We start from the raw sequence: 14038 nt of genomic DNA, 5'->3' as shown, positions 1-14038 counted from the left end.
AGGACAACATATAACATATCTCATTCAAAATGGGGCTTATTTTTGATTGTTTTTGTTATGCTCGAGTTAAAAATTGTGAGTTTTGCTGTGTGGTGGTAAAACGTTTAGCATTTGATTAATGTTATTGAAGGTACACGTAAGCGATAACGTCAGAGAGATCCCCCAATCAAAATGGCCGGTCTGAAGCAAAGGTGTGAAAATCTCTTGCGCATGTCAAAATGGTAGGCAACAAAATCGCAGGCTCAGAAAATATTCTATAAAAAAGCGGCAGAAGCGCGTATTTGTCATTCATTGCTTGGACGCAGATTGGACAGGACGTTCATTGGAGATTAGAGGTGAGTGTTAAGAGTCATTAATGGTTTTGACGGTATTTCGACCTTGCTTGTTTATTGAGCATTTCAAAGTCCTTTACTCAAGTTTTACTTCTGTTATTTCTCGTACCTTTACATTTTACTTTAATTGGAGCGAAGATTTTGAGCCAGGTTTTGAAGATGCCTTTGATTTCTCTTTAGAATTATGAAAATAAATCCTGTAACAACGGTGTTTTTATATTCGTTTTGTATGCCCATCTGATTTATTTTACTATAGTAATGATAGCTCTACGACTAAATTCTTCAAGAAACGGTCGCTTCCTTAAGAATTACAAATTTATCAATTTTCTACTAAATTCGACCCAAAAGATATAAATCATAAGTGGTCATTTATTCTCTAATGATGCAGCAAAGACCTATTAACCATTCTGCAGCACGATACGATGTGTAAAGACCTCGTTAAATGACTTCCCTAACATTTTAGAGAGAAAATGGCATGTCATGTCCAGAGCTTGTGGGCCAACAAAAGAGCGGTTTTCGCATAAGTGGGACATCCGAACATGGCAAATTCGTACACGTACTAAAGCGTTATCTATGTTTTACGTGTCTTATTTCAGTCTAACATATAGAAAACCGCCTTCTTTGTCAGTAATAATTTCTTTACATCAATATATTATTTGGTAAGCTCTTCAACATCTGATTCCGAGTCACTGCTGTTCGCTTGGTCATCATCATGTTCTTGCACTGGTTCGTCTTTCAATGGTAGAGTCTCGTGTATATACGCACAGTGTCCTCCTTCAGCGAAGTCACTGACTGTATGTCCAGTTCCTCTTAGGATCCATTTCGTCGTTAGAAGTCCCTCAACACCCACGGGACCGCGGGCGTGGATGCGTGATGTGCTAATGCCAACTTCGGCGCCTTTAAAAAAACACAGAACAATTGGGGTGCATGTTACTTAATAGCCGCCATGTTGGTTGACGATAACAAAGCATTTCTCATTAGCTTCTCTTGTTAGATCAACCAACATGGCGCCTGTCTCATTGTTGTTTATATCTCGAGCGATTTTGAGTCATGTAGTTGAACCCCCAAAATAAGATTGAAGCTTATGGGAACTCAATGATGGTGATCAGATGACAAGTAAGAATATTTTTTGGCTGCGAAAAATTTAACGATACCAATATGACGTGTCGCCATGACGGTGTTTATCCCAGCATTTTGATTGGATAAGCCATGTTAGATTGCACAAACACATCTCATTAAATTAATAAATTTTCATGAATTTATCATTTTGAAACTCACCAAGACCAAAGCGATAGCCGTCGGCAAAACGTGTACTTGCGTTATGAAACACGCATGCGCTGTCAATAGCATTCAAAAACCGGTTTGCTGTTTCCTCTGTAGGATGAAAGATAACAGTGAGTCATACTGAGCTTCTTCCTACATTATCAGAGTTATAAGCTTAAGAAATCAGTCACATTGATTTATAAAATGTTCCAAATACAAAAACACGTACCATTGTCAGTGACAATACTTTCTGTGTGAGAGCTTCCAAAAGTGTGAATATGATGTATGGCATCTTCGACGTCATCAACGACCTCAACACCACACTCTAGAGCACTGTACTCCATGCGCATTGATTTGGCTGCGACTGGGCCTAGCGGAAGTGCTTTTACTAGATTTGGGCCTGCGTTGATTTTGACCTGGACAAAAAGGGAGCAAGAAATGTTAAACTTAATGTTTGGCTTTAAAAAATAATTACATTTGCATTTCGTAAGCCTACACCAGTAGAATCAACCCTTTAATGCAGATAGATCTGCCTCGGATGTGTAGTGATGTACACTCTCCCCTCACCCCCTGCCCCTAAAGAATCGATACCAAAGATACTTACCCCTCTATCCCTTAGGGCATTAATGATTTTATCTAAAGCAGAAGACTTCAAAAGAGAACGATGGACCAAAAGCGTCTCCATTGCGTTACAGGCTGCTGGGTAGTCACACTTGGAATCCACCACTAAAAACGTCACGCAAGACATCGTTAATACACGGTATATGACAGTCACGGGGAAACGATACCCTCAAGAGTGTAATCTGATGAATTTTTTCCCAGACTTTTTAATTTGGGATGTAATTTTCCATTATAAAACAGTTTTTCGCTTGTGTTAAGTTGCACTAAATAAAGAAATAATTCTCAAGGTAATGACAAACGCCTGAAAGGGAAAACACTGTACTTTATCAAGGCAAAGGAACATCAATACATACCTATATTTATAGCAGATTCAATGTCTGCATCCTTGTCAAGATACACGTGACAGATACCATCAGAGTGACCGAGTACTGGTATCCCTTTGCTTTCCTGCTGGATTCTACGAATCATCTCTGATGATCCACGAGGAATGACCAGATCAATTTGGTTTTCGAGTTTGAGAAGATCGCCCACTTGGTCACGTGTGCTTATCTGTGTAAATCAAATGAAGATGTTATGAGCGCTTTTCATTTTCCCGCGACACAGAAAGCTCTAGGCACGGCACGTTATCCCGTGTCTTGGCTTCCATTCATCAAATTTACAACAGTGTGAGTAAGAAATATTTTGATTGACGGAAGACAAGAACCCTGACGTCTGGAAGTTGTAGAGGTCACGCGAGCACGTAAAAAAATGAGGGCTAGAAACGATTCCGACCGCAACGTTTCTGGCTGGAAACTCAAACTGGAACTAGAACTTGATCATTCGGGGAAAGGAGGGTTGGGGTGGGGGTTATAGTTGAGGAGTTCCTGAACTTACCAGACTAATGGTTTCTTGCGGTACATACAGGGACAGTGCTTCTTGTACGAGAGCATGAAGACACTTGTTGCTATGGTAAGCCTCTTTACCTCCTTTGAGGAGTAGACCATTGGCAGAGCTGATGGCTAATGCGGCCACCTGTAAGGAAAATAAGTTACTATAACTCAAAATAATATAAAACAATAAAATAGTATTACCTGAAATATCTTATTAATTATTACTAATGTCAACGGTTTTTTTGAGTGGCTTGTCTAGTGGTTCCCATTTTCTTTTTACCATTGGTCGTTTAAACGATTTTTTTTACTAATTAAGGTAGCAGTTGACATCCGCTGCTCATCTTGTGGAGTATCCATGGTAACAGAATGCGCATCTTGTGTCACTTACCTGAGGTAAAGCGTCAGGTCGTGACTCAAATATGACTAACAACACACCAATAGGGACAGTCTCTTGTCTGAGTTCCAGACCTTCAGCGACTTTGGTTCTTCTTATGACTCTCCCAATGTTCTCGTGTGAGTTATCGGCAATCTGTCTGAGGCCTGTGGCAAGAGACTCCAGTTTGGCGGGTGTTAATAACAAGCGGGCCATCATGGGTGATGATAAATCCCCCTGTGTGCGAGCTGCTTCTAGATCCAGGGTATTTGCATCGAGAATCTCTGTCCTTCGCTCTGATAACAGATCTGCGAGCTTGTGGATGATATGACTGCGCTGAAAGGATATGAGAAAACCAATGTCATGTAAGCACCACTGATCTATCTGATCCAGGCTTTTAAGGTACACAGACATGATTATGTTTAACTGACAAACTAACGGCCATTTTAACTGTAACATGAAAGTTACTGTAGCTACTTTTTACCTGTTCAGGGTTCAGTGATTGTAGAGCCCTTCCTCCTTCTCGGGCTACAAAACGAAAAAAACTATGCATAAGACTTAAAGAGAAGAAGAATAACTAAGGGAGCATTTCTTTTTTAGGAGACAGGCGAGCCAGGGGAATCTCTCAATTCTTAGACCCTCACTCTCGCTTTCTTCTATCTGCATAAAAAAGTGAACCGACCCCCTTTATGTAGAATGAAATATTTCATTCCCCCTTTTGATTGAGTAGAAATTTAATGGCCCCCCTGAATTCCTCCAGCCCACCCTCCCCCCTCCTAAAAAATGAATGCTCCCTAAGAAGAAAAGACAACTTGTTTGGCAGGGAGGGGTGTGAGAAGTGAAGGACGAAAAGGAAAATACTCCCCCCTACCCTGAAGATATTAGACTAGCTACCAATCCTCGCTCAGCAAGATCAACCAAATCAAACACAAAACAGGGCACCAAACATTCACCAAGTGAAATACAGTGACTGCTTGCAGTCTATTCGCCGTTTCAAGGATGAAGAAAAAACTGGGTGGAGTTGACATTGCAGTGCATTTTGGGATTGTTTTAGGGACGTAATAGATGCCATCTTAGAAATATGTCCCCTAATACAGTCCCAAAATGCACTGCAAGCCCAACTTGATCAAATCTTTTCCTCAACCTAAGAATGGCTAATGACAAAACATTATCATAATTTTCATTACCTTTATTTGCTTGTTCTTCAACTGATGGTCCAACTTGTTCAGCAGTAGTAAAGAATGTCCCGACATTACGACCATTTATGATGTCCCTAATCACATGATAGTCCTCTCCTGTCCCATTGGCTACAACCACAGATGTTCCTCTTTCTAATGCCCATACAGATGACCTCACTTTAGACTCCATTCCTCCTCGTCCCACTCTGGACTTAGACCCAAACTTCACATTTTTGAAATTGTCTGGATGAAAAGTGTGAATGAGTTCTGATTCAGGCTGGTCCGGTGGGCCGGTATAGATTCCATTAACATCAGATAGGAGTATAAGTAAGTCTGCTCTGAGTTCAATAGCCAAGAGTGCTGCAAGGCTGTCATTGTCTTTAAGGCTGATTACCTGTGAAGCATGATGTGGTAAGTATATATAGCTGAGGCTCTCGGGGATATTGTTTTCCCATTTCAGGGAGTAGGGGAGAAGCTATTAATAATATGCCAAGAAATATCTATTTTTAGAAGAGGGAGGGCCAGAGGAATCTATGTTATTATTATAAAATAAAATATTATTAAATGAAAATAAATTATTATTAATATCCTTAAGTATAAATATTGAGACCCTTTCCATGTTGTTTTTAGCATTTTTTAGTAAGATTAAAAAAGTTTGGAATGAATGGAAAAAAAATGACCTTTCATTCATCGTCACGTCCTACACGTAGAGACATTTTTCGAGGCAATATTTGGGTCAATATAATGAATGTATAGAAACTGACCCAAATGCAACAATTGTTTGAAGGTAATAGTTTGTTACTCTAATATTTGCTTTTGGTTAACTTACATTCGATTATGTTCAAATAGAATTTACATGTTATAGTTTCCATACGTAGATTTTGTCTATATTTGTAGTTTTTAACATATTAGATTTTTCTTTTTACGTTATGTTAAAGGGCTTAAAGAATATTTTGATAGTTTAAGCACTATATAAGAAAACAATTTAGTGTTATTATTATCATCATCATTATCATTATTATTTATATTATCATAAGATCCAATTGTAATCTAGCATCAGTTTTTTTTGGAGTAAGTTAAAGAACCCAGAGGAAAATCTTTGAGTCCAGAGATGAACAATGGACTCAATCCCCAGAGGTGAAATACAAGTGCACTGCTAAACCACCCTAAACTAAACTCATAAGCAAGCAAATTACTGTGCCTTGTGCCATGGCTGACCTTCAACAAGCTACTATTTGAATACGCAATATTGACTAAATTATCAAACTCACCAGTGCTGTCTGCATCTGTTGGAAGAAGGCAAAAATGAAGATGTGCATAAGTCAACATACACAGGTTTGAACTGAATGAAAATATGCATGCATATTGTACATATCAAGCAGTTCCACACACTTGCTATATTTGTTGCTAGCTGACACTGCTGTGAAGACACCAATTAACTAGTTAACTGCTTATATAACACTGATTAACTGTATTTGCTGTAAGATCGATTAAAGAATGGAACATTTTACCAAGAGACATGAAAGTTACAAAGAATACTAAGACTTTTAAAAACAACCTTTTTAATTATAATTTACCTAAACAGAAAAATGATATCAAATTTTCACTATTTCAAATTAATCTATTTATTTATTTATTTTATTTATTTATTCTTTTATTTATCTCACTTTCCACGATTTGTAATTAGACTATTTGATTGTTATTATTTACTCTTAGAGGGCCACAGGCGCATCAGTTTAATTCCTAAACTGTTAAGCACTACCCTCTTAAAATAAAGTCTGTTGTATTGTATTGTGTTGTATTGTATTGTTAATGGGCAAGAATGAAGGGTGGCATAGAGGCGGTGCACTTGCCTTTCACCTCTAGATCTGGGATCTAAGCTAGATCTTACATTAAATGAGCAGGAGATTTATGTGATAGAAATTATTAATGTAGGTCTATACCTAGCCTTGATTCAAGGTTTTTTCCCCAGGTTCTTCAGTTTCCTCCCTCCATTTGTCCTTTCCATTGCCATCCTTGAGAGAATGGCCACGCCAAGGACAGAGACGCATGCATGAAATACTGTTTTAATAATGTGCTTGTGTCATCTTCTTGGTGTTGCCATCCTCAATGCTTGTTAGAGTGCTAGTAGAACTTTTTTGAGATGCGCAAGCGCTGTCAAGAGTATCGTGTGTTCAGATTCAAAAATGAGGCATTTTTATGTGCACTCTGGAAAATGCCATACAAAACTTTAATAAATATGTTAAGGAAGGAATATTTTGAAATTTCTTTTAGTTGGTGAGCTGGATAATAACTTTTTTGAAAAATTACATACTTCAGACAAAATGTTTTCTCCAAGGGTTTTAGAAATCACCTTTAACTCTAGGGTTTTCAATGGTTTCTTATATATCACACTACCTGAAAATGCCTCAATTTAATGTCTGTGCTTGGGATATTTATGAAAGCACTTGCGCATCTCAGAAATTGTCTATTGAAGCATGGAAATTTTAAATTAATTGTGATCCTGAAATGCTTACCCCAGAAAGATCTTGATCCATTCCTGGCGGAAGAGCAACAACATCATTTTCATTGATTATTGGAATACAGTTCATTGACACCAACTCTTCAACTGTTGATCTGAGATTTTCTCTTAACTGTGCATCTCTCATGTCTGGCTTGGTGAGAAGGATCTGATTTCAGCAAACGATAAAGAAATTTTATTTGAATTGGATTGAAATTACTAAAATACGTTACGTGTTTAGCTTGAAAAATTGATTTAAAGTTTTGTGCTTCTGGAACTTCATGGATTGTGTGGCAGGTCAACTTTTAACTCTGTCTGTATGTAGATACAGCTGTATAAACTCAATAAAATATCATAATTAGTTACTCGAGTTGGCTACTGTAAATTTGATGGATATCTAAAAAACCACAAGCAATAGACCTCTTCGGCTCTGATGTAATGTTTTCCCATTTCAGCGAGGCCACATTTCATTCCCTAAAGTATCATTTCTTTGTTTATATTAAGGTTTGCGCTCAGTTGCACATGAGAAGACACATGAATATGAATACAGCTCAAACAAAGGATCTTATTCTCAAGGGAATGACACGTGGTCTGAAATGGGAAAACATTACCCCAAGTGGAGGAGGTCTATTGGACTGGCCTAGCTAGTTATTTACAGAAGTCTAAAATGAGCCATAAATCATTGGCCAGCCACTTGGAAAATGCTAAGCTCATAAGCTTGCTTTGCTTCATGTTTTTTAATGGTAAAGTTATTTTATTTATTTATTCATTTTTTATAATACTAGTATTATCATACCTGTCCACAAGTCAAACCATACTGTGAGAACATTGCTTCATATAAAGAAAGCAATCCTCCCTGACCAACTGCTGCACATGCTCTCGGCTCAATGAATGGTAATCCAGCCTATTAAAAATTTATGATATTAAATATCATAAAGATAAATATTTAAAAAAAATATTACTGGACTCTGATCACTAACTCATAACCTTAACTTACAACTGTCATGAAATCAATGCCCACAAATATAGTTGAGGGATGAAGGTGATGATGAGATACTTACCCTGAGGAGATCATGTGGTTTTAACGTCTGTCTAACACTCTGGGATAACAAAATTTCATGTCGCAGTTTCTGCTTTCCAAAGGCAACAGCACCACTTGTTACCAAGAGCATCTCACGTCCAGAATTCTGCAGCTCTGCCAACTGCACAAACAATAAAACTTAAATCAAAATATTGAGTGGATTTTTTACTTTATTTTACTAAACTACAGGGCCAATTTGTATGAGTGGTGGATAGCGCTATCAGACAGACAAATCCTATCTATAAAATTATTGAATAACAGTATCAACTTATATACTGATTAAGGATTTATTCGTCGGTTAGCGCTATCCCGGAGCGCTATCCACCCTTCGTACAACTAGGCCCTGCCTAAAAAATAACCCAAAAATTCAAGTTTATTTACATTGTGCGGGATCCCTGTGGATTCCACAATATGTAAATAAACGTGTTCGAAAATAAAATTAGCATAGAGGCCATGGAAAGGAATTTCTTCAAAAACAAGAAATTAAGATTAAAATTCGTTCCCGATTTTAAGAAAAAATACTGTCTTTTTTTATCAGAAAGTGGTTTTGATTTTTCAAAAACCCAAAAACGTGGCCAATCTTGTCACGCAAGATTTAAGCTTTTTCATCTTACCTGTTCAACGATTGAAGAGAGTCTTCCTAACGCTACACCACATTCATCATCTCTTGTAATCACAGCTGAGCCAAGTTTAACTATCACTCGCTTGGCTTTCTTCTTCAATTCCGATCTGTGATTCACGCTTTTGATATTTAAAGTCGAATAACAACCGACTCGAGCGTGTGGGGTTTTTACAAAAAGCCGGCTGAAAACGCTCAATCTCAACCCGATTAAAAGCATCTTGTGTTGTGTTAATAAATTATTGTTCTCTGATTAATATAAAATATAGAAAAATATCGAAAATGCTCGATCACGGTAATCTTAAAGGCATATTTACAGCTAGACAACAAAGTTCACTCATTCACGCACTGGTCGCTTGATCGGATTCCATGTTGGAAACTAATCGGCCTCTGATTGGCTGAACTGAACAGGTTGCCGCTGAAACTAATAGGATGATGTAATAGCAGAACCAACGAAAATTTTCTATACTTTATTCTTATTCGAAACTTTCCTCCCATCAATATAAATTTTTAAAAATATTTTCTCATAGAGATAGTGATTTTTGAAAATGAGAAAACCAATTTCTATTGACATTCTCGAACGATTCCGAATATATTACGAAATGTGAACGAGAATAATGGCTTAACTTCCGAACAAATATCGACTTCCTTTTTTTTCAGAACTTGGAGTTTTGCGCATTTTCATTTTCGTTCTAGGGAAAAAAAGTATAATTTTATGAGTCCATTTTGTTTAATATAAAAAACTGGATAAATATATTATTTTAATTATTTCTAATTAAAGCAAAAACAAATAACAATCAGAGTCGAGAAAACATTGTTACACCTATTGTTCATTTTCCCGCCAAAATGCATTCTAGTTAACCAAATAGTGAACTATAAAAAAAAGCACGGAGGAATTCTGTCCTCTGATTAGCTGAGGATATTTTGATTGGCAGGCTGAGGTACCACGTGAATGCAAGCATGATATAAAGCCTATCCTTGCTTTACCAACTTTCTTTCCAGTTATCACCTGAAGCTGAAGAGGATGTATTTTAGGTATGTATTAAACTACAGCAAAAAATAGCTACTAAAAGTTTAGAAATTTGCGAGTAAGAAACAGTTTCCTTCTAGAACCTATCATTTACTTACTAAAATGTTGTTTCGAAAAAAATAGGGAAGAACTTTTGAAGTAAATACGGCTTGAAATTTTCCGGCCATTTTGCACCATGCTTCTTGGCGGGAGCGGAGCAGCTTCGGCAACTTGTCCTTCTCTTATTTATCTTTTTACCAGCCTTTCGAATATATATCCTACAGAAATGTGTATGCTTTTACTGTAAAACGTCTACAGAATTTTTCAGACAAAATTTACTATAATTTTCATTCAATAACTCAAAAATTTGGCGGCGGATGAGTGAACTGCGAGGACAGAACTAAATGCGAAGCCTCATTCGAAGAGTTTTGCAACTAGTAAACATTCATAGTTGCAATATTTACGATATTTTCGTACATTTTGGGGTCTCAAAACCTTTTTTTGTCTTTATGAATAAAGTTTTGTACCAAATTTAATGCCGTTTTACCTTGGCGGGAGTCGCAGGTCCTCGTGGCATGGTGAAGTAAAAAAAAACCCAGATGATTCAGGCTTTTGAAACTTTCATGCCCTTATTTTATTTTCCTAATACAAATGACAACCATTATTACAAATATTTATGTGCTCAAAGTATTAATACTCGTTTTTTTTTTTTTTTTTTTGCTTTATTTTTTTCAGGACCGTTGTGCGACAAGCTACACAAATCAAGGCAAGCACCCAAGTTGAAAGAAGTCTTCGAGTTTATACGCAAGTGTTAAAAAGTTGTTGTTTTATCTCGTTTCTTAGTACTAGGATATAGAACTAAGAAACGAATATAGAGACTAGGGTTTTCTTAAGAAGCTACTACTTTTTCGGAAAAATAGGAAATCATAGTATCTAGTATTTTCGACTTGCCTTTTGGCTAGGTTCATTTGACCAGTTTGTATAGTAATGATTTGACTGCAAACATTGCGCTGATAAAAATTTGTAAGCATTATAGTCTAAAACTAAAATAAATATTATATACAGACCAAATATATTATTATTAAGTAAAGAAAAATATTAAGAAAAAATTATAGGAAAATGACGTTAGGGGATAATGCAACTAAGTAAAGAAATACTTTGAATACGGAATGCGGAAAGCTTTCAAGAACTAGAATCAGTTAACGTTTATCTAAATCATTTTCCGTATCTTTATTCTTGAGCTGGAAGTTGGTTTCTACTCTTACTCGCGATGTAGGTGTTTGGTCATTTTATTAGTTCTTCTACTGAGTAGAAAAGGAATATATATTTTTTCTTTACAGTGTGTAATTAGTCGAGTTATTCAATATCCATATTAATATACATGTCTCATTACGTAAAAATTCCGTTTCCTTTTATATCTAAGAATGTTTAGAGACGATATCAAAACTTTTGAAAATTATGATCGACTTTTCATGATTTCCAAAGTTTTTCCTCTAGACGTAAAATACTAATTCGACAAGTTTTCGCTAGTTTTCTTTCGTGGTAGCTTCGTTACTCTAGTATTTTTACTGCATTTTCAGTATTATGCAAAGTAGTGTAGCTTGAATGACAGCTACGTTCGCATAAAATGAAAATTATAGTAACATAATTATATGATTTGTTCAATATTTTCTTTAAATTGTCATTAATGAAAATGCTGAAGTTTAATGATAAATATTATCATTATAAATGTGCATTGAATTATTGATTGACATAATGATATGCACCTTGAATTGCTTCCCGGTTCAGTTCTGGGAAGTCAACCATAACTGTCGATATTAGTAGTTATGGTAAATAAATAAATATTCGGCTTTATATAGGTTGTTTTTGAGTTTCGAATGTTACTGGCTTACCGTTGATTTCTGGCATCCTTTTTTTCTTATCCGTCCATACGTTGTCAGCAATGTTTGTGAATTATTGTGCACACCATTTTACTCGCGATGACATTTTTCATTTTGGATTTAATTTTAATGGCATTTTTAAAGGAATTTCTACATTGTTTCTACAACGTTTTCATCTGCAGCTTTTGGTTGAGTGTTTGGTTAAGTGTTTGATTTTTCTACAAAGTTTTCATTTCTATTGTTTGGATTTTCTGCAAGATATTTTCAACTAGGTACTTTTGGATTTTCTACGAGGTTTTCGACTGCAGCTTTTGGTTTTCCTACGACGTTTTCAACTGGATTTTTTACAAGGGTAACGTTTTCAACGATAAATGTTTGTTTTTTCTCCAAGGTTTTCAACTATATATTTTTGGTTTTTCTACAAGAGTCAGATGATCAGTGTGCCTAGAGCGACCGTGATGATTTGGTGGCAATTTTTTGGTTTTTCTACAAAGTTTTCGACTGGTTTTTTTACAAGGATTTCAACGATAGATGTTTGGATTTTCTCCAAGGTTTTCAACTATATATTTTTGGTTTTTCTACAAGGTCAGATGATCAGTGTGCCTAGAGCGACCAAGATGAATGGTGGCAATTTTTTGGTTTTTCTACAAAGTTTTCAACTGGTTTATTTACGAGGTTTTCAACGATAAATGATTGGATTTTCTCAAAGGTTTTCAACTATATATTTTTGGTTTTTCTACAAGGTCAGATGAGGCAATCTTTTGGTTTTTCTACAAAGTTTTCAACTGGATTATTTATGAGGATTTCAACGATAAATGTTTGGATTTTCTCCAAGGTTTTCAACTACAGATTTTTGGTTTTTCTACAAGGTCAGATGATCAGTGTGCCTAGCACGACCGTGATGGTTGGTGCTGGCAGTCTTTTGGTTTTTCTACAAAGTTTTCAACTGGTTTATTTACGAGGTTTTCAACGATAAATGTTTGGATTTTCTCCAAGGTTTTCAACTACAGATTTTTGGTTTTTCTACAAGGTCAGATGATCAGTGTGCCTAGCACGACCGTGATGGTTGGTGCTGGCAGTTTTTTGGTTTTTCTACAAAGTTTTCAACTGGATTTTTTACATTTTTTTCATTTTTTGGATTTTCTACGAGTTTTTCGACAATGAATTTTTGGTTTTTCTACGACTCGTTAAACTGGGTTTTTTTGACAAGGCTTTCAACAATAAATGTTTGTTTTTTCTCCAAGGTTTTCAACCACATATTTTGGGTTTTCTACAAGAGAAAGATGATCAGTGTACCCAGCACTGACGACCATGGTGATTTGTGGCAAAGCCAAGATGGTTCAACTATACATTTTGGGTTTTCTACGATAGACAGATGACCAGTGTGCCCAGCACCCATGACCATGCACATTGATTTGGTCGCAAGATGCTTCAATTATTTTAAAATTTTGGTGATCCAGCAAGATGAACTTTTAATGAACGTAGTTGATATTATTTTGGGTTTTAAAATAATCTTAATAATTGATTTATTAATTGGCTTTTGTTTCTTCAAAGTACATTTCAAAGTATTGCTCTTTTGGCTTTCGTTACATTTCAAATTTGGCATTTTTGGGCAAACTTGTTTCTACTTTGGCTTGATAATTGGCTGTTGATTTTTTTTCCAAACTGTTACATTGATTGGCTTTTTGTATTCGAATTTAAAATGATTGGCATTTTATTGGCTTTTTAAACTATAATTTGGTAGATTGGCTCTTCCATTTTTGAATCGGTGATTGGCACTTTATTGGGGTTTTTTAAACTATTATTTAGTGGATTTGCTTTTTATTGGCACTTTATTGGCATGATTACTGTAAATTGGCACTGTTTTTAACTATTTTTTTAACAATTGGCTTATATATATTAACTGATTGGCTCTTTATTGGCTTTTTGAACCATGGATTGGCCAATGCCTTCTAACACCACCCCAAACTCAGTAGTGTAAACAAGCGCATTCTTGACCCATCAAGGAACAAGAGGACTGGGTGCAATTCCCAGCTGAGTTGGTGGCAGTTTGTGGGGTTTACACATTCATAACCTGTAGGAAATCTTTACTTTAGACTTTAGCGGATTTTAGCTTAAGAGCAGTAGTTACATAGCCTGCGTAGCGGTCCATTCCCCTACGGTCCCTCTACGCAAGCTACTAGTTACACTAAAGCCCCGTTTACATTGGCGATTTTTGCTGCGATTTTTGTGGCAATTTTCGGAAATATGAAATCTTTTGTCTCATCCTTCAAAAGAAGAAAATCTTGGTATCCTGAAAAAAACTTTACAAGT

At 36.1% G+C, this 14038-nt stretch overlaps 1 protein-coding gene across 2 annotated transcripts; it reads right to left on the bottom strand.

Annotated features, from left to right (window-relative positions):
- Positions 1-370: 370 nt before the first annotated feature.
- LOC116304561 (delta-1-pyrroline-5-carboxylate synthase) lies at positions 371-9201 on the bottom strand. Of its 2 annotated transcripts, XM_089028389.1 has the most exons (14): positions 8832-9201; positions 8198-8338; positions 7933-8040; positions 7153-7305; positions 5908-5922; positions 4646-5030; positions 3943-3986; positions 3474-3794; positions 3090-3227; positions 2570-2765; positions 2200-2321; positions 1825-2011; positions 1611-1706; positions 371-1229 (listed from the first exon to the last, which is right to left on the bottom strand). In XM_089028389.1, the coding sequence occupies exons 1-14, from the start codon at positions 9054-9056 to the stop codon at positions 985-987; spliced, it is 2376 nt and encodes a 791-aa protein (XP_088884515.1). In that variant the 5' UTR covers positions 9057-9201; the 3' UTR covers positions 371-984. The 2 variants fall into 2 exon arrangements, with proteins under 2 accessions (XP_088884515.1, XP_088884516.1); XM_089028390.1 differs by lacking the exon at positions 5908-5922.
- Positions 9202-14038: the final 4837 nt, after the last annotated feature.

Source organism: Actinia tenebrosa, unplaced genomic scaffold (assembly GCF_029948245.1).
Source record: "Actinia tenebrosa isolate PJP-AT-01 unplaced genomic scaffold, QUT_ActTen_1.0 PGA_scaffold12__29_contigs__length_12842862, whole genome shotgun sequence".
NCBI lineage: Eukaryota > Metazoa > Cnidaria > Anthozoa > Actiniaria > Actiniidae > Actinia > Actinia tenebrosa.
This window is presented reverse-complemented; position numbering and strand designations above follow the sequence as displayed.

Coding starts and splice junctions, on each gene's coding strand:
- LOC116304561 (XM_089028389.1), bottom strand. CDS start 9,056: ATGCTTTTAATCGGGTTGAGATTGAGCGTTTTCAGCCGGCTTTTTGTA. Junction 8,041..8,197: donor AACCACATGATCTCCTCAGG/GTAAGTATCTCA, acceptor AATTTTTAATAG/GCTGGATTACCATTCATTGA. Junction 2,766..3,089: donor CGCAAGAAACCATTAGTCTG/GTAAGTTCAGGA, acceptor TGATTTACACAG/ATAAGCACACGTGACCAAGT.